Below are 22,541 nucleotides of genomic sequence, written 5' to 3' on the forward strand. Positions count from 1 at the left end.
AATTTGTTATCTACGTGTATATGTAATGTATTAAATTTATTATTTATGTGTATGTATGTATACATTGTTATCGTGTATATGTAATGTATAAATTTGTTATCTACGTGTATATGTAATGTATTAAATTTGTTATCTACGTGTATATGTAATGTATTAAATTTGTTATCTACGTGTATATGTAATGTATTAAATTTGTTATCTACGTGTATATGTAATGTATTAAATTTGTTATTTATGTATATGTAATGTATTAAATTTGTTATCTACGTGTATATGTAATGTATTAAATTTGTTATTTATGTATATGTAATGTATTAAATTTGTTATCTACGTGTATATGTAATGTATTAAATTTATTATTTATGTGTATATGTAATGTATTAAATTTGTTATCTACGTGTATATGTAATGTATTAAATTTGTTATCTACGTGTATATGTAATGTATTAAATTTGTTAGTTATGTATATGTAATGTATTAAATTTGTTATCTACGTGTATATGTAATGTATTAAATTTGTTATTTATGTATATGTAATGTATTAAATTTGTTATCTACGTGTATATGTAATGTATTAAATTTATTATTTATGTGTATATGTAATGTATTAAATTTGTTATCTACGTGTATATGTAATGTATTAAATTTGTTATCTACGTGTATATGTAATGTATTAAATTTGTTATCTACGTGTATATGTAATGTATTAAATTTCTTATTTACGTGTATATGTAATGTATTAAATTTGTTATTTACGTGTACTTTTAATGTATTAAATTTGTTATTTACGTGTACTTACATGCAAATTGACATGTACCAAATGTTTCATTTATATGTATTAGCATTTTTTTTTCGTACACCAACTCACACAAACACTGAAAATATATGTTTCAAAGTATAAGTATATATATATAAATAAATATATATATATATATATATATATATATATATATATATATATATATATATATATATATATATATATATATATTATATATATAATTAGGTAGTTATAAAAGTAGTTTTGGAAAGTATAGCATTAAATTGTGGATTAAAAGGCAATATTTCCATACCAAATATAATATTAAAATGATTTGTATTTATTTACTTTCCAAAGCTGATGGTTGTTTTGACACTCCGCGCCTAAAGAACGGCTATTTTACTAACTCTGAGGGTAAAGTAGGTCAGCAGAGTCTTCTGATATGTGAAGACGGCTATGTCATTGATGGCCCTGAAACTATCTCATGTTTGAGAAATGAAAACAATAGCGCCCAATGGACAGAACACGGCATTTGCAAATGTGAGGTTCTTAATTTAGCTTTTTACTTTCTCGTATATACGAAGTAAAGAGAAAGTCTTGTAATCGTACAAAAAAAAAAGAAATCAAGATTTTTGCAAATGTCTGTGTGTCTGTGTGTGTGTGTGTGTCCGTGTGTAAACAAGATAACTTGAGTACCGTTACAGCTAGGTTGATGAAACTTCATATATAAGTATTTTATTAAAATCGTAGATCCGTATCAACTTTTGAGCGATTTCCGATAACCGGAAGTGGTACTTTTTCTACTTTGAATTTTTCAAAGCCTATAACTTAAGTACTATTTCAGATAGATAAATAAAATTTGATATGTAAGTAAAAGATGTAATTCTCTACCTTCTGTCAAATTGTGAGTAATTTCCGTTGACCGGAAGTACTTATTTACGCTATTTCCGATTTCTCAAAAAACGCATGTAAATTCATAAAATACTAATAATATTGCGCACTACTATGCACATCTTTATTTAGCGTTCACTTGGTGTGCATTTCTTTTTTCTACGAGATTATATTCTATTTTAAAAATTTGAGTATTTAAAATGGATTAAAAATCATGTCTAGAAGTCTATATCCCGAGTTGCCATCCCCCGTAGTGTTATATTAGAATATTCGAGAAAGTTTAGGGGAGATCACTCCCGGCTTATTTAGTTTGTGACAGCTCAGCTCTCTATTATGGGAATACAAAAAAACGTTGAGTTATTGATATTAGAATATTATATCGAGAATTATCGTATGATAAAAATTTGTTGACAGTTATAGTAGGTATAGTGAGAATGTATTGTAAGAGATTGAGACTGTTTTTTAGTTTAATAACTAATAAGTTTAATATTTATGATTTAAAAATAAGCTGATTACGTGGTATTTATTATATCTAAAATAAATGATCTAACTCTATTTTCACGTTCTGTTAGGTAAAAAATGTATTCAATAAGTAATATAAATAAAGTACGTAAATATAGAAGTTAAAATTTAGATGTATTGCGATTACATAGGGCTGATTTGTGTCACTCGAAAGCAAGTAGAGTAGATGATAAAATATAGAGCTTTGCACATCGTTGTAAACAAAAATCTACAATAGCTTCAAATACAGCGTTTAATATAACTTTGCTATCGTAATACTGGGTTTAGTTTATAGATTTGTTTATTGTTTTAATACACACATAAACTGAAATATACCATTCCTCTCTATATATAAATTTATATACAAATAGAGAATGAGATAGAGAGAACGGATGTATTGATACCTTAGGCCCAATTTTTAACGTAGGTCTAAATACAAGACTAAACAGAATTTAGACTATTTAGTCTGATTTCTTGCTTTCGATACATAAAACTTCTGTGTAAAACACTTTTCGTGTCTTTTAGATTAGTGTATTTACATTACAATAAATCATTTTAAAAATAAATAATTAATTATGTGTACACATATTTCAAAGTTCATGGCTGTTCCGACCCTCCGAGTGTAAACAATGGAAACTGGACGTATTCAAAGGTCAAGGCTGGTGCTGTTAGCAATCTGAGTTGTGATGCCGGCTATGCTGTCGAGGGACCAACCGACATCGAATGTATCAGAATTGACCACAAAACTATGGAATGGACGACACCGGGATCTTGCAGATGTGAGGTTTTTTTTTTGTTTTTTTTTGAAACTTCGACTGTTATCATGTTTTTGCATGAATGTAACCGAGACACATAGGGTAGATGAAGTAGCGTTAACCTCTTTTAACGACCACGGCACACAAGGGGATAGTGTGCTCAGCCGCCTTAGTTTCTTAACGTCTGTCAAGTTCGCACCAGAGCAAGGTTTACTTAGGGACGCCCAACAGATTGAAACATAAGATCCGTACTACAGTTTATGTATTTTTTGTTAATGTCGTTAAAAATAAGTTTTGCTCTCTTTTCCAATTCTGTAATGCTTTAAATATTTGGGGTTTCTACAAATTACAATGCAAAGGTCTAGCAAAAACAGTGCTTGATAAATAAATAAATAAATACATGTATATATACACACATATATAAATATATATATATATATATATATATATATATATATATATATATATATATATATATATATATATATATATATATATATATATATATATATATATATATATATATATATATATATATATATATATATACTCGTGCTACATGAATATGGCACTAACTAAAAATCTCTGTGGTTTGTAACATGTGGTCTTATATATATATATATATATATATATATATATATATATATATATATATATATATATATATATGTATATATATATATATATATATATATATATATATATATATATATATATATATACATATATATATATATATATATATATATATATATATATACATATATATATATATATATATATATATATATATATACATATATATATATATATGTATATATATATATATATATATATATATATATATATATATATATATATATATATATATACATATATATATATATACATATATATATATATATACATATATATATATATATATATATATATATATATATATATATATATTATATATATATATAAATATATATATATATATATATATATATATATATATATATATATATATATATATATATATATATATATATATATATATATATATATACATATATATATATATATATATATATATATATATATATATATATATATATATATATATATATATATATATATATATGTGTGTGTGTCTGTGTGAGAACATATTTATATCTATAAATGTTCATTTTTAATTATTAGACACAAAATGCGATGACCCCCCTAAGCTTGTACTTGGGGAATGGAAAGAGCCGTGTAATCCACTAGTTGGTAGCATCTGTAAGCTGCTGTGCCCTGATAACTACCTAGTTAAAGGGGAGATGTTCATCGTTTGTCGAGAGAGCCACCATAATTCAAATAACTGGTCTACCCCCGGAGTTTGCCAATGTAAGATTTTCTTTAGTAAACCTTCCGTTTGAGGAGTTTGAAAGACAAAATGCAGCATCACTACGCTCAAAGATTTAGTAAAACATGCTGAAAATACTATTTAAAAACATTGTTAAAATTAACAGTTATATAAATGGTCGTTAGACTGTGTTGAGATTTTACTAACACTTCTACTTTTGTATTTAAAAAAAAATAAAAATAATAAGCATGTCAAATTGTTATTGTTAACCGTGTTTTTGTTTTTTTGCATGTAATTTTTTTTGCATGTATTACAATTGAAAAGACTATATTTAAGTTTTGAAAAGTATAATTACCATTTATTTTCCACTTTCATCATCTAAGTCAAATTTTCACCTCGCATGGTTAAAAACTCGATCAGGGAATTAAGGGGTATGCGGCCAAAGATTTAAAAACATGTTTTCGGTTTTTAAAATGATCTTTTTTTTTATTTTCAGTCAATGCATCAAATAAAACGTCTACAAAAGACGTTTCAGAGAATATTATCTTGGAAACAGGTGAGTATTTTTTGTTTGTTTGTTGGAATTGTTAATTACAACAATATATATTTGTCGTTTCTTGAAATCTTTTGTCATAGAAGTCATGCCTTGTAAACTATTACTGAAAGACAAAAATTATAATATTTAAATCATGAATGATTTTGTTTTAACTTGTGGTTTTTGTTCAGGCACAAATCATTCCCTTAACGAATGTCAATTTGGATGGTTCGGTCATCGATGTATGTACAGTAAGTCCAAATTTACGACGGTTTTTGATAATATATTTTATATAGTTGTATCGTGGTGTACACATACTTATACGATATTTAAAACTTAGTTATAATACTTGTTTTATTTTTTTATATATTACGTAGTAGTTTAAACAAAAAAGCCATTTTGTTAAATAACATATAACGTAAACTATTTTAATGTATCTGACAGGAGACTTGACATTGATTGCGAATGGAGTTTTTCCTCCTGAGATTTTAATCAATGGAAAATGCGTTGAAGACACATTTATTGTGGTATACTTCAGAAAGGCAGTGTATTTCGAATCTATTATCATGACCTTTTACAAAGGTAAAAACTGCTGAGCCCGCACTTTAAATATAATACGAAGCGTCTACGTTCTTTTTAAAGAGCGCCCTACACTAGAAAAACGGTGGGTTATTACAATAGATGGCCTGAGACGAACGTACCATAGACGGAGGCTATATTCACGCACTGTGACGCCCCTGATATCATGTAAGTCGCCAAAGGTTGTTATACCTGTTGTTGCGGCCTGGTATCATGTAAGTCGCCAAAGGTTGTTATACCTGTTGTTGCGGCCTTGTATCATCTAAGTTACCAAAGGTTGTTATACCTGTTGTTGCGGGTTGATATCATGTAGGTCGCCAAAGGTTGTTATACCTGTTGTTGCGGCCTGATATCATTTAAGTCGCCAAAGGTTGTTATACCTGTTGTTGCTGAGTGCCTTCCCCCCGGATCGCCTTTGGCGGCCTATGAACTAATCCGCGCCGAAAATTCATAATTTTGAATCTGGGATTAGCTTTTGGCGCAAACAGATACACCCCTCCCCCTCCTTGTGATTAAACGGAACACCTTAAAAAAGTTGGATTTAGCACCTGTCTTTGTAAAATTACTTGACATTATTTTGTTGTTGGGCCCGTTAATTAACTGCAAAGTGCATCGGATCAGCAATGGAGGAGTGAAATGGATAATCTAAATACATTCAAGACTAAAATAAATATTTAGTCTGGTTGTCTCTTGAATCTTCTCCAATATTTTACTTCTAGGCTTTATTTAACTTGGGGTGGGGGGGGGGGGGGGAGGAGGGCGGGCCTGGCTAAGAGTGTGGGGCGGTTACCACCTCACATGGAAAGATTCTTCAAAAACCCTGTAGGCCTCCATTACATTGGTTTCTTCTTATTTGTTAATTTTTCAGTAATCCCGAGCTCTAGAATATATAAATTCGTCTCCAACAAAACAACGGCAGGAGAATGCAGGGAAATATTTGAGTATCCACAGAACACGTACACGCTAGCGTTAGAGTGCCAATTGGTTGAACCCGTCAACCAAATCACGGTCTATTTTAAACAACCTGCCCAGATTTGCGAGTTCAATATCAATGGTGGTAGGCCACAGCTTTTTTTCTCTAACTCTCTGTCAATCTCCATCTTCGATTGGTAATAGGGCTGGTAAGTAGGTCACTAACCAGTTCTATGGCTCATGTAGGTTTAATTGAGCCGTAGAACTGGTTGGTTACCTACTTACCAGCCCTATTCGCATCCTCTCATTCAAACGCCCCTTGTTTGTTGATTTCTATTTATATATCGTTATAATGTTCAAAATATATTAAATACTTTTAATAATACTTTGACAAAATTGTGAATGTCAAAAAAATTTAATGAAAATAAAACATTTATGCTTAGATTTTACAATCCAAAATATATAATGAAAAATGAAGATTTTGAAATTTTAGGTTAAATTAAAAAAATAACAGTAGAATTCATTTTTACTGTGAGATTTTTTATTCTGTGATCATTTTCGGAAAAAAAATGTATCTGGCACATTTCCTCTAAGATATTTATCTAGGATATTTTGTCTGAGATAATTAGTCCATATACCTTAATTTACATTTAAAAATATTTATTTGAAAAATATGAAATATTTTCTAGGTAGAAACATTATGATGGTAGACGAAAGATTTCGGGTTAAAAAACCTGTAACGTTAACTCAAACATCAAGTATCAACATGCCGACCGACGCCAATACGAACGACCAAAACTGTTTCTATATTTGGAAGCAGGGAGAGGAAGCCATGTGGGGGGTTCAATTTCTCGGACCCAAATTCATTCATCAAATGATACTCTTCACCAGCGGTATGATTGTGTTATAAACATTTATTACTCTATTTTCCTTTAAACTCATTCATCACAAGATAATCTAGACCAGCGGTAGGATTATGTTATAAACATTTATTATTCTATTTTCCTTTAAACTCATTCATCACAAGATAATCTAGACCAGCGGTAGGATTATGTTATAAACATTTATTATTCTATTTTCCTTTAAACTCATTCATCACAAGATAATCTAGACAAGCGGTAGGATTATGTTATAAACATTTATTACTTTATTTTCCTTTAAACTCAATCAACACATTGATAATCTTTCTTGTTTTATAATCCTTTATACTCATTAAACAAACGATAATCTACACACGCGGTAGGATTGTGTCAGAAATATGAATTACTTTATTATCCTTTAAACTCGCTCAACAAATAATTATAATTGTGAATAGTATGGTTCTATTTGAGATCTTCACGTTAAAATACTAAAATATTTTATGTTCGCACTTTTAAACCTAGAACTTATTGACGAGTACAATACTACGGAAGTAATAGTCTCTTTGTATTTAGATTATTTGATAGAACATTTTTGAATTCCATATAAAACCAACGAGTAATTCTCCAACCCATGTAGGATAAAACGGCAGTCAGCCAAACTTCTATAGTACTTCTATTTATCTTTAAACACATAGCAGCTAGATAATTCAACAAACCCATCTTTATAAGAATTATGAAACAAAATATGGCTCGTTTGAGAAACATTCACATAATGTACTTAATATTTTAATATTTGTTTGAAAAATATAAACAATGTTTTTTTTTGTAATAGGGAAAATAAAAAGAATTATGAAAAATGTGTCTGTGGCGATATACGATACTGAAATGAGAATGGTATACGAACACAGGATTTCAAATTTAAGCTCCAATATTCTAAACATCGATATCATGCCCAAGCGAGAGGCGTTTCGGATTGTTATCAAAGCATTTGAATTTTTGTCATTATGTGAAGTACAGGCATTTGGTGGTACGTATCATAGAGCACACTATAATGTTGTTATGAAGAAATACGGTTGTCATTAATGTTCACTGTTTTGAAATAGGATACCTCGCTTACGTTAAGTAAATGCGGATGGGCATAATGCTGAACACACTATTCGTTCAAATGCCGAAGTCTCAGAAACAAGTGAACTCTACTTCACTTGCCCCATTGTTCGTTAGGTTCGAAAAGGAAACAACTTTTTTTTTACTTTCTCGTATATACGAAGTATAGAGAAAATCTTGTAATTGTGCAAAAAAAAAAAAAACGAAATTTTTACAAATCTCGACGTTTTACACCTCACTGATTAAAAAAAACATAGTTTTGCAATCTTGTCCGTATGTCTAGGTGTGTCTGTCTGTCTGTCTGTGTGTGTGTGTGTCTGTAAACACGATAACTTGAGTTGCAGCTATGTTGATGAAATTTCATTTATAAGTATCATATCAAAATCATAGATCCGTATCAACTTTTAAGCGATTTCCAATAACCGGAAATGGAACTTTTTTTACTTTCAATTTCTCAAAAGCCTATAACTTGAGTACTATTTCAGATAGATAAATGAAATTTCACATGTGAGTAAAATATCTAACTCTCTGCCTTTATCAAATTTTGAGTAAATTCCGTCGTTGACCGAAAGTAGTAATTTTCGTTATTTACGATTTCTCCAAAAAAAAAAAAAACAAAAAACAACCGCATACGAATTTATAAAGTACTAATAATATCCCGCACTTTTATACACATTTTGCTTGGCGTTCGCTTGACGCGCAATTCTTTTTTTCCACGAGATTATATTCTATTTTAAAAAGTTTAAGAAATTAAAAATAACTAGAATACCCGTCATCCGTTGGATAACTGTGGGTTTCGGGGGGTCATCCATAAAAAAACATCACGTCTGTCACTCAGAGGCATAGCGACCCTTCCCGGCGCCCGGGAACAAACTTTTCGATTTTAACCCCCCCCCCAAGATTTCGATTTTCAACCCCCCCCCCTCAAACTTTCGATTTGCACCCCCCTCAACCTTTCAATTTATTTTTCCAAACCATTTTGGCGCCCCAACATATGTCCCCCCGCCCCCCCTCCACCTCCCCCCGCCTCCCCTTCCCCCCCCCCCGCCTCCCCCCCGCCTCCCCTCCCGCCCCCCCCCCTCCTCGCTACGCTACTGCAGTGTCACTTATGGTCACAAAAAACAGACCCCACATTCAAAAATATGTTTTTTATCTTTTAAAAACACCGAAAACACCGATTTCGGACTATCCCTTCATATACTGACGTCACATGTGACCTACTCAACTCTACTTCACCTGCCCAGTGTCCCGCCAAGTCTCAGACAACTTGTTTTTATCGTTTAAAAAACGATTCCAGCCGAGCATGTCTCTGACCACACTATCCTTTCATATGCTTAGGACAAAGAAACAGATGAACTCTACTTCACCTGCCCTGTATCCTGCCAAGTTCAGATAGGCAACTTTATCATTCACATCTAAAAAAAAAAATATTGAAAAAAAAATATCATTGACATATTGGTCTAGAACCTGTGCCACCCACATGAGAGCGGGCTACGCTACCAACTTAGCTATTTACTCGTGACGTCACAAATGAATTTTTATACTATACTTTTGAGTCTCCGCGCATAGATCTAGTAGTAGTAACTTTCAAATTAAATTTAATCTTAAATTAGCCAAACAAAGATTTATATAAAATAATTAAGGCCTGAAATAGATTCTAGATGTATTAAGGCCTGAAATAGATTCTAGATGTAGAATTTACATTAAGTCTAGATCTAGAATTTACACTGAGTCTAGTAGTGACCTAGAATCTAGATCTAGATCTAGATCTAGGCTAGATCTAGGCTAGATTCATAACTTCCCTTCGACAGCTGATCTTTAGATCTAGAGAAATTTATCGTAAAACTAAATGAAAAAGACAGTTGAAAATTGATATAAGTGTTGGAACGTAATAAATACAGCAAACGGACGTATTGTTTAAGTTATAGCCGGCAGAAAATTAGCTTTGTAACGCGTTAAACTTTTGTATGGGCCACAAAGTCTATGATGAGTCCGCCATTTTTATTGAACCAAAAAGTAAACACATCAAGGGACGTCACTATTCCCACAAAGTTTAGGCAAAGTTTTAACATTTTAAAAAAAAATGGGTTACTCTGCATATGAATAAATCAATTAATTAATTAACGTCTTTAAATTAATTTGTGATCAACAGTCTGTCTGCATTAAAAAATTATTCTCTACCTGCATACTATTTTACAGCTTTCCAGATAGAGTCGAACATATCACAATTTTCGATCAGGCAAACAAATAAATATTCAAACATGTAAACAAACTTGACTTTTAGTAGTATATAGATGTCTATATCCCGAGTTGCCATCCCCCGCAGTGTTATATAAGAATATTAGAGAAAGTTTAGGGGAGATCACTCTCGGTTTATTTTATTCAGAACTAGACAAAATGTAACTTGGTACTAACATTTAGAAGTTGGCAAATGTATTTCGGTACGTCTTTGTAAGCCTCTATTGACAAGTTGGCTGTTAGTACTAGTAGACGAGTCGGAATAATATTCAGCTTGCTTGTTATAGTTAAGGTTTCTGTTAATAATAGGGAAACGTTTACGTCTAGGATAGGAGGGGATGATGGGGCTTGATAACATGTAGATGATGTTTATAGAAGTGTGCAAAAACATGTTGATGGATGTACTAAATGACTGGTATAGAGATTGGAAAGACTTTGTTATAACATGGTTTGTTTATCGAAGTGTAACATAACGAATCTATGGATATAGACAAAGATTTTCTAACAGAATTGTAAGAAAAGGCGTTTATAGAACTGGAACATGACGAGTTGGTTTTTGTTGATTTTCTGCGACGTGCTTGTGGTTGAGGTACTTTGTTTCTTATAGGGTGCTTGTGGTTAAGGTACTTTGTTTCTTATAGGGTGCTTGTGGTTGAGGTACTTTGTTTCTTGTGTAGCCTGCTTGTGGTTGAGGTACTTTGTTTCTTGTGTAGCCTGCTTGTGGTTGAGGTACTTTGTATCTTGTGCAGCCTGCTTGTGGTTGAGGTACTTTGTTTCTTGTGCATCCTGCTTGTGGTTGAGGTACTTTGTTTCTTGTGCATCCTGCTTGTGGTTGAGGTACTTTGTTTCTTGTGCAGCCTGCTTGTGGTTGATGTACTTTGTTTCTTGTTCAGCCTGCTTGTGGTTGAGGTACTTTGTTTCTTGTGCAGCCTGCTTGTGGTTGATGTACTTTGTTTCTTGTTCAGCCTGCTTGTGGTTGAGGTACTTTGTATCTTGTACAGCCTGCTTGTGGTTGAGGTACTTTGTTTCTTATAGGGTGCTTGTGGTTAAGGTACTTTGTTTCTTATAGGGTGATTGTGGTTGAGGTACTTTGTTTCTTATAGGGTGCTTGTGAATGAGGTACTTTGTTTCTTATAGGGTGCTTGTGGTTAAGGTACTTTGTTTCTTATAGGGTGCTTGTGGTTGAGGTACTTTGTTTCTTGTGCATCCTGCTTGTGGTTGAGATACCTTGTTTCTTGTGCAGCCTGCTTGTGGTTGAGGTATGGGACTGAATGCGACAACATCTGTTCTATAACATGCCTGGGCCAAAACTGCCGCATCACCGGAGAGTGCAAAGTTTGTGAGATCAACCGATACGGGGACTACTGTCTGGACGGTAAGTCTCACATCCGACTGTCTGGACGGTAAGTCTCACATCCGACTGGACGGTAAGTCTCACATCCGACTGTCTGGACGGTAAGTCTCACATCCGACTGTCTGGACGGTAAGTCTCACATCCGACTGTCCGGACGGTAAGTCTCACATCCGACTGTCTGGACGGTAAGTCTCACATCCGACTGTCTGGACGGTAAGTCTCACATCCGACTGTCTGGACGGTAAGTCTCACATCCCACTGGACGGTAAGTCTCACATCCCACTGGACGGTAAGTCTCACATCCGACTGTCTGGACGGTAAGTCTCACATCCCACTGTCTGGACGGTAAGTCTCACATCCGACTGTCTGGACGGTAAGTCTCACATCCGACTGTCTAGACGGTAAGTCTCACATCCGACTGTCTGGACGGTAAGTCTCACATCCCACTGGACGGTAAGTCTCACATCCGACTGTCTGGACGGTAAGTCTCACATCCGACTGTCTGGACGGTAAGTCTCACATCCGACTGTCTGGACGGTAAGTCTCACATCCGACTGTCTGGACGGTAAGTCTCACATCCGACTGTCTGGACGGTAATTCTCACATCCCACTGTCTGGACGGTAAGTCTCACATCCGACTGTCTGGACGGTAAGTCTCACATCCGACTGTCAGGACGGTAAGTCTCACATCCGACTGTCAGGACGGTAAGTCTCACATCCCACTGGACGGTAAGTCTCACATCCCACTGGACGGTAAGTCTCACATCCCACTGGACGGTAAGTCTCACATCCGACTGTCTGGACGGTAAGTCTCACATCCGACTGTCTGGACGGTAAGTCTCACATCCCACTGGACGGTAAGTCTCACATCCGACTGTCTGGACGGTAAGTCTCACATCCCACTGGACGGTTAGTCTCACATCCCACAGGACAATAAGTCTCACATCCGACTGTCTGTACGGTAATTCCTACATCCCCCTTTCCTGGCGATAATTCCTACATCCCACAGAGAGGTCGGATGTCACCCGGTGCGGCACTTTATGGTGTCATCCCACTGTATGGACGGTAAGTCTCACATCCGACTGTCTGGACGGTAAGTCTCACATCCGACTGTCTGGACGGTAAGTCTCACATCCGACTGTCTGGACGGTAAGTCTAACATCCGACTGTCTGGACGGTAAGTCTCACATCAGACTGTCTGGACGGTAAGTCTCACATCCGACTGTCTGGACGGTAAGTCTCACATCCCACTGGACGGTAAGTCTCACATCCGACTGTCTGGACGGTAAGTCTAACATCCGACTGTCTGGACGGTAAGTCTCACATCGGACTGTCTGGACGGTAAGTCTCACATCCGACTGTCTGTACGGTAATTCCTACATCCCCCTTTCCTGGCGATAATTCCTACATCCCACAGAGAGGTCGGATGTCACCCGGTGCGGCACTTTATGGTGTCATCCCACTGTCTGGACGGTAAGTCTCACATCCGACTGTCTGGACGGTAAGTCTCACATCCGACTGTCTGGACGGTAAGTCTCACATCCGACTGTCTGGACGGTAAGTCTCACATCCCACTGGACGGTAAGTCTCACATCCGACTGTCTGGACGGTAAGTCTCACATCCGACTGTCTGGACGGTAAGTCTAACATCCGACTGTCTGGACGGTAAGTCTCACATCCCACTGTCTGGACGTTAAGTCTCACATCCGACTGTCTGGACGGTAAGTCTCACATCCGACTGTCTGGACGGTAAGTCTCACATCCGACTGTCTGGACGGTAAGTCTCACATCCCACTGGACGGTAAGTCTCACATCCCACTGGACGGTAAGTCTCACATCCGACTGCCTGGACGGTAAGTCTCTCATCCGACTGGACGGTATGTCTCACATCCGACTGTCTGGACGGTAAGTCTCACATCCGACTGTCTGGACGGTAAGTCTTACATCCGACTGTCTGGACGGTAAGTCTCACATCCGACTGTCTGGACGGTAAGTCTCACATCCGACTGTCTGGACGGTAAGTCTCACATCCGACTCTCTGGACGGTAAGTCTCACTTCCCACTGGACGGTAAGTCTCACATCCCACTGGACGGTAAGTCTCACAAATGACTGTCTGGACGGTAAGTCTCACAACCGACTGTCTGGACGGTAAGTCTCACATCCGACTGTCTGGACGGTAAGTCTCACATCTGACTGTCTGGACGGTAAGTCTCACATCCGACTGTCTAGACGGTAAGTCTCACATCTGACTGTCTGGACGGTAAGTCTCACATCCCACTGGACGGTAAGTCTCACTTCCGACTGTCTGGACGGTAAGTCTCACATCCGACTGTCTGGACGGTAAGTCTCACTTCCGACTGTCTGGACGGTAAGTCTCACATCCGACTGTCTGGACGGTAAGTCTCACATCCGACTGTCTGGACGGTAAGTCTCACATCCCAATGGACGGTAAGTCTCACATCCGACTGTCTGGACGGTAAGTCTCACATCCGACTGTCTGGACGGTAAGTCTCACATCCCACTGTCTGGACGGTAAGTCTCACATCCGACTGTCTGGACGGTAAGTCTCACATCCCACTGGACGGTAAGTCTTACATCCGACTGTCTGGACGGTAAGTCTCACATCCGACTGTCTGGACGGTAAGTCTCACATCCCACTGTCTGGACGGTAAGTCTCACATCCGACTGTCTGGACGGTAAGTCTCACATCCTACTGGACGGTAAGTCTCACATCCCACTGGACGGTAAGTCTCACATCCCACTGGACGGTAAGTCTCACTTCCGACTGTCTGGACGGTAAGTCTCACATCCGACTGTCTGGACGGTAAGTCTCACATCCTACTGGACGGTAAGTCTCACATCCCACTGGACGGTAAGTCTCACATCCGACTGTCTGGACGGTAAGTCTCACATCCGACTGTCTGGACGGTAAGTCTTACATCTGACTGTCTGGACGATAATTGCTACATCCCACTTTCCCGACGATAATTCCCACATCCCACAGTCCAGTGACGTAGAGAGGTCGGGTGTCACCCGGTGCGGCACTTAATGGTGTCATCCCCCCCGGAGGCGTAGCGACCCCCTTTCAATTTTCGATTTGAACCCCCCCCCCCCCCATCCTCAAACTTTCGATTTACACCTCTAAAAAGACTATTTAACACTCGAATTAATCACTTAATTAAGTGGAATTATCATTTTTCTCTATATATTTATCTTTTTTTGCCTTGGTGTCACCCCCCTAAATGGTATCACTCGGTGCGGTCCGCACCCCCCCCCCCCCTCGCTACGCCTCTGCCACTGTCTAGACTTTAAGCCAGCTTGTGCTTATCCACCGCACCACGTTGTCAAATTTGGTTGAAAAAACATGGGAGTTCTGTGAATTCCACCACATTAGTAAGTATGTGCTCACTAACGTATTCCAACAATACATTAACTTGTTGTTGTTTTTTTTGTTCAATCAAGAGTATGACAAGAAAGTCAAAAATGAAACAAACAGCAAAGCTAGCCCAATCCTGCTATCTTCAAATTACGAATCGACCCCCCCAGAAACTATGAGTAAAACATTCTTCGTTGCCGTTTTCACAATCCCATGCTTTTTCATAATACTCTGTGTGGTGGCAAAAATCAGCGCTCGTAAGAAAGCGTATGTATTTTAATCAATTTATATGCAATTTATATACTTTTGGGTTCTTCTGTCTATGGGTACTGAGGACTATGAAATGTATAGCTTACGATACAACAGTCTAAATACCACATAATACTACAAAGGAGTTTAATATGCAATATTTAGCACACTCGTCCACGTCCTCTTCACAAAACCACACGCCAAACAACTGCCATACACCTTAGGACATTCTCTGTCACCCGTCAACTAGGTCATCACATGAACACTTCTCGTTCTACGTAAACACATTCAACCAAGGGCCTTCAACTATGTACAAGAAGGAAGCCGGACGTTTTCCTGAAAGACACTCGGGCGTTTGTCGCATTCGGGCAAGTGTCCATTTGGGGATTCGGCTTTCGGGCAAACGGCATTCGATCCAGTGTCTTTCGGGAATTTCCTGTAGACCCGTACAAAAAGAGGGTACCTGTCGTTCGAGCACACAACACACACAATCAGTGGACACCTCATGTCAGGGTGGTAACATAAACCTCTCACTCTCTCTCTCTTTATATATATATATATATATATATATATATATATATATATATATATATATAATTGCCGTTTTTTTTCCATTTTTAGACCCATAAACAGCTCGAACGAGCCAGTGAAAGAGAAACCAGATGAAAAATAGGAAATTTCTTTTTACCTTCTTGCCAGCGTTGAAATTTCTCGTGTCAATTAGAAGGTACCTTCTGATACCTCAGCTAAAATGATCTGAGGAGTGGTGAGGTGGGGTGCGGTACCTTCACACGATGGCTGGCTGTCTCTATCCATTGTTAGAAAGAGCACTTCACCCCTGGACCTACATCTCACAAAGTTCAAGATATTAATTTAAAAACGTGTCTTATAAATATTTTTCGTCGATATTTTGTATTTTATCTACAACCTGCGGAACAAACACAGCCGTCAGTGTAGTTGTATTTATTGTACTTGTAACTAGTGTTAAAATCACAATTGTCTTCCTTGCTGTTAATACTACTTTGAAGATTGCCTTACGGTTTTGTTCAGCTAAATATTTTATAATGTAAAACTCACACCTTTAGACGTAGGGAGTTTAACTGCTTTGCTGAAAATTGAATATTGTAGCAATGTACACAACTACGAAACTGCATATATATATATATATATATATATATATATATATATATATATATATATATATATATATATATATATATATATATATATATATATATATATATATATATGTGAGTGTGTATTTGTGTGTGTTGCATATTTTGGTACATATAGATTTTTTAAAAACGTGATTGTCAACTACGTTTTAAACTTAATCTCAGCTTCAAAGTTCCATGTAATTCTAGAATAACTTAAAACAAACGAGATTTTCGTATAACTAAATTTTATTCTTGCGTCTTTAGCTTCTTTGTCTTTTTAAAATAATTAATAATGTTCAAGGCTTTGTTATTTGTTTTTAAACACGTTTGGTAAAGTTTTAGTAAGTATCAGACTGTGTTTGTAGCAATATTCTGTTAGCGCTTTCATTCAATGAAATGTGATATAGTTTTGATTCAGCCATTGAACTTTGTTCCCAAAAAACTCAAATTCATCCTCATTAAAAACATGTCTTGTACCATTGATCAGGTGATTATTTTTTTTTATAAATGTTGCATAAATAAGTATTTCACAATACATAAAGTCAATAAAGAATAGTTACATTAATAATCTTGTTCCTAAAACAATACATTTGTATGTATTATTTGTTTGTATGTATTATATGTATTTGGTTTGTTATCATTGGTTGATAACAAATATTGTGAACAAAATACAGGTAAATATTTCTGCCAATTATTTGTTAACATGTCACATTGTCTTGTAAGAAATAACCACTTAGCTTGATAACATTAACTATGTACAATGAGGCGGACCCAATCATTTTTATAGATCTTAACAGCGTATTCAGTCAATTTGTTTTCACTTTTATTTTTTCATTTTTAATTGAAAGAATACACATGCATTATTTCTTTCAAAAATCAAAATTGTGTTTTGTAAGCTTAAGATGCAACTTTATAATCTCCTAAATACAAAATCGCGTAGACTTAAAAACATCACCAGACTTTAGGACGTCGCATTTCAAAAACGTCGATGTCCAGCTCTTCCTGATTAAAACAAAATAACGTTATAAAAATTGTATCTATGTTGTGTTACACATAAAGTTAATACATAATAATACTGAAATATAATTTTTATTGTATTACAATGTTGGCCCGGAATATTCTCTCTGAATAATACAAGAGCGTGTAATTAAGATGACGTTAAAGTAAATCAGAATTTTTTGACCATACTAACCCGAAATGAAGCTATTTTTTTTTGTTAGGAGTAATATGCAAAAGAAATTGCTGTAAATTACACGTTAAATTGGTGACTATATATATGCGCAACGGAAAACTGCGCCGAAAAAGTCGTTTGTGTTTTCTTGAGCATTTAAAGACATTAACAAAGAGTGACCACAAGTACATAGAAGCTTTAAAAATATTTTCTCAAGATATGACAAAATTAAAGTGTATTATTATAATCAGTTTGTATTTGAACATTTTCTGTTTGTTGAGTTTTTCGCTATGCAGTTTTCCTATTGCGCATTTTTCTAGGAACCTTTAAATTTAAATAGTTTTATAAGTTAAAAATAAAAAAAATCTTGACGCAAGGTGAACTTACCTTTTGAATTACGACCTTTTTTTAACCTTTTCTTGCATGGGTTTCCTGCGATCAATTAAAGCAAAACAAGATTTTGCCAACTGTTTTCTGAATCGTTACTTAGAATTACATTACAACTATTTAATTAATTAGGTTTTAAAAGAAAAAAATTACTTGGCTTTTTGGATTTTATTAAATTTGACGATGGACGCTTGGTCGTCGCTAGAATAGGTGGAGCTGTGGTTGTAGTGCTAGTGGCGGCAGCCGTTGTTACTTCTAAGACGAACATATCAAAAACTTTGTGAATAATTGATATTATTCTACATTACATATTCACACAATGAACTCTTTTTCTATATTAAGAAAAAAAAAATATTTCACGTGTATTTTTTAAACGCTGTAATGCCTGCAATGACGGTAAACGGATGTATAGATTAAAAGAAAGATGTATATACGGATGGATTGTTGGAAAAATAGATGAAAGGATATACTAAATATATATGCATTGAAGAATGGATGGATAGAAAATTGATAGATGTATGAATAGAAGGATGAATGGACAGATGGACGCATGGATCGCTGGAAGGATGGCCGGATGGAGGCAGGGTGGATGAGTTGATGTTAGAAGATGTAGACAGTGTAAATATAAACTGCAAAACGTATCAGCTGTGGTTGGACTAGGTGTGGATGTGGCCTCTGTTGCAGTTGTTGGAGCTGCGCACTTGGTAGTAGCAGAGTCTAAACAAAAGCATGCGTTAAAAAAGCCACGTTTCAAAACAAACGATGAATTCTCAATTCTCACATTTTTACTGGAGCTTTGTAAATTCAGACCAAATCGATAAACTTTATTTTTATGTTTAACAACCCCAACTAGTCTAAAGAAATATGTTATGGAAACTACAAAGAATAATGATCTAACTACAGTGTGCACTTACACCATGATTTAATAAGCTAAACACAATAGAAGCTACTGGCATGATAAAGTTAGCGTTAAACTCCATCAAAGCTAAAATTAAATTACGCTTCTAGTACAATAAGAACATTGAATGAACCCTAAAAAAATTCCTTTCATAATTGACAATCGAATGACATAATATGTAAAGGATTAAGGAAGAACACACCAAATAAGAAATAAAAGAAAATTGAGACAGAAGAAAAGAAAATAACATTAGATATATATATATATATATATATATATATATATATATATATATATATATATATATATATATATATATATACATATACATACATATATATGTATATATATATATATATATATAGAGAGAGAGAGAGAGAGAGAGAGAGAGAGAGGGAGGGAGGGAGAGAGAGAAAGAGAGAGAGAGAGAGAGAGAGAGAGAGAAAGAGAGAGAGTGAAAATCTGCTTACTGGGCTCCATGCATAGAAAACTAGTGTTATGTGCACAGCCGAAGTTTTTAGCCTTTCCTAGAGAAGAAATATAGACACAGTCGTAGCCAGAAAGAGAACTTGGATTGCCATCACTCCACATACTGCTCAGTTCTGTAGCTGAGATTTCGTTCTCAACCCAAACGTATGCTGCAGTGGTCTTTTTATTGGCGCCAGTCCAGTAATTCTCATCTAAAAATACAAATATTCTAATGTACTGTGCAACAATAAAGTGGCAGTGATGCAAACATTATCATGTTCTGTAAATCAAAGAAGTTTCAGTAATTTTTTAGACAATATTTTGAATCTTCATTGAGAAAGGGATTATATACCCCTGCGTAACTTAAAAAAAAATAATGTAGAATCTGAGGATGCCGTGGCCTAGCGCTAGAGAACCAGAGAGACTCGAGTTCGAATTCGGGTTTAAATGAGTGGAACGTCCCCGAGTCCACCCAGCTCTAATGAGTACCTAACTAAGGAAACAAAGTCTGCTATCCTTTCATATGCCGATGTCAATGAATCAGATGAACTCTACTACATCTATCCCGTGTGTCTTGGGCACGAACGGGATTAAGAAGTACGAAGAAGAATTGTAGAATCTATCTTTCCACATTTGTCTTCTGTTGGTACTATGGAAAAAAAAATGTCTTGCCCACTTCTTTAACAAGCCCTGGCAATACACAATTACACCTCTATGAAGACTAAATTCAACTAGAAATATGTTTCACGCACCCGGAAGGGAGAGCGATGTCTTGATCCATTCCAATTGTTCTAACGATGTCACGGTAGCCAGAACTCCACCAATGTTGGCACACGTTGTCTGAAGAACGAGACAGAATAGAATGTGAAGGTTAAACAAACACTAATCTATTCACTTATTGACGGCAGTTGAGACTTTAGAGTCTGTTAGTTATAGGCCTATTTAAAATTAAAAAAAAAATGACCTTTTATTTACTTAATTGATTTTCGAATGTAATTTATTCCGTAACAATGTGCAATTATTTTGTTTTTTTTTTTAACTTAAAGGACAATTAGTTTCGTAAAATATAAAAGGTTATAATGTATGTCGTTTGTTACAAATAGAAATGTAGAATATTAGAAAATACAAAATGGCTTTTAAAAAATATATAAAAAAAGTGGAGCAAGTTTTATAAGGATTTAACTAAAACATTTCTTATTGTTTTCACACTAAAACTGGAACTAAAAAATATATATTTATCTATTTTATGAGATGTTTTATTCCTACCAGCGCGTCATCCCAGTTATGGTAAGCATGCAGGAAGAGGAACATTTTCCATCCACAATCTTCGCATCGGCCCAATCTGTATATACATGACAAGTTATTTCATATTTTAAAATATTAAGCACGTGAAAAACATTAATCCATGTCGCATAGTATACTACGATTCAAAAGTTTTATTCCCCGATATGTTTTCCTAACTAAAGGTAATTGTTACATAAAGAATATATATATATATATATATATATATATATATATATATATATATATATATATATATATATATATATATATATATTAGTATCGTATTTCACCTCGTATAAGACAATATTTAGTCCAGTAAAGTCAGATAACATCTAGAATCTTATATTTTAACTGGGATATTCGGCAGTATATTGTCTTGTACCCAATTTGTGTGTGGGGGGGGGGGATGTTTGGTTGGGGCGGACGGATGGACGAATGGACAGATGTATGGTCAGACGGACGGACGGACTGACGGAAGGACGGACGGACGGACGGACGGACGGACGGACGGAAGGACGGACGGAAGGACGGACGGAAGGACGGACGGACGGAAGGACGGACGGACGGAAGGACGGACGGAAGGACGGACGGACGGACGGACGGACGGACGGAAGGACGGACGGACGGAAGGACGGACGAACGGACGGACGGACGGACGGAAGGAAGGACGGACGGACGGACGGACGGACGGACGGATGGATGGTCGGATGGATGGATGGATGGACGAATCGATAAATGGATGTACAGATGGACAGATCGACGGATGGATGGACCACCATACTGACCACTACACAGCACACGGACAACCAAACACCATTCTAACCACCACACACCACAATGAGTTCCCCACACAACACGGAACACAACACATCACGCGGGTGTCCGCACACAATACTAACCACAACACACCAAACTAACAACCACACACCAAACTAACCACCACACACCACACTAACAACCACACACCACACTGACCACCACACTAACCACCACAAACTGATTGACACCCAGACATCCACCGACAACCCCATCACCCACTTTCAACCACCGGCCTTCAGTACATGACAATGAGTCAGTCGGCTCTCCGTGTAAATCTTGTGATATAATCTCACGTATCACATTACCCCTTCACTGAACCGCATCAAGTCTTTAAACATTTAAGCAACACGCAACACACCCCAGTTCCACCTTACCCCATCCTTCAATAGACACACAGCTAGAACCGCACATCTAAAAACCATTCAACCAAAACAGTGCTTACGGTTTCTTAACGTCACACTTTTCCGTAATCTAAGTACCTCTGCATTGAGAAATACCACACCAGTTTGAAAAATCATAGATGTCCAAGTTATTTTTGTACAAGCCAATGAGAATCAATGAAAAAACAACACATGTCAGTAGCTAGCACACGAACTGGACTAAAGTGATTTGACATAATTTTCTATTTGAGGACATTTCTCTATAGAAAGTGATTACCACGTGGCCAGTGTTAATCAAAAGCTTTTATGTGAATGGCTAGCAGAGTGGAAGCAAGTTCTGCAAACGTTACTTACTACACCAGAGACACAAAACAACATCATCAATATCAGCAATGTGCTTCTGCCACCCACTGAAATATAAATTGTAAACGATAACATAAACTTCATTATACACCTCGAGAGCTGGAATCACCAGTTCAGCTCTCTGCCCGGTACTCCACGACAGGCCACAGCATCAAATTGCTCTGCAAGA

General features: G+C 36.0%; 1 protein-coding gene and 1 long non-coding RNA gene across 2 annotated transcripts; both read left to right on the top strand.

Annotated features, from left to right (window-relative positions):
- Window positions 1–4,092: 4,092 nt before the first annotated feature.
- LOC131939920 (uncharacterized) lies at window positions 4,093–6,464 on the top strand (the record flags this gene model as incomplete). The annotated part of the gene is made up of 5 exons (XM_059298457.1): window positions 4,093–4,278; window positions 4,734–4,793; window positions 4,964–5,023; window positions 5,217–5,354; window positions 6,220–6,464. Coding segments are annotated over 5 exons (689 nt in total), but the record flags the coding sequence as incomplete, so codon positions are not given.
- Window positions 6,465–11,718: 5,254 nt separating this feature from the next.
- LOC131939933 (uncharacterized) lies at window positions 11,719–16,166 on the top strand. Its single transcript, XR_009386501.1, has 3 exons — window positions 11,719–11,840; window positions 15,283–15,463; window positions 16,067–16,166. It is a non-coding gene; the product is annotated as an uncharacterized LOC131939933 (long non-coding RNA).
- The last annotated feature ends 6,375 nt before the right edge of the window (window positions 16,167–22,541 follow it).

This window comes from Physella acuta, unplaced genomic scaffold (genome assembly GCF_028476545.2).
Source record: "Physella acuta isolate Inbredline_101_S28 unplaced genomic scaffold, ASM2847654v3 ptg000302l, whole genome shotgun sequence".
NCBI lineage: Eukaryota > Metazoa > Mollusca > Gastropoda > Physidae > Physella > Physella acuta.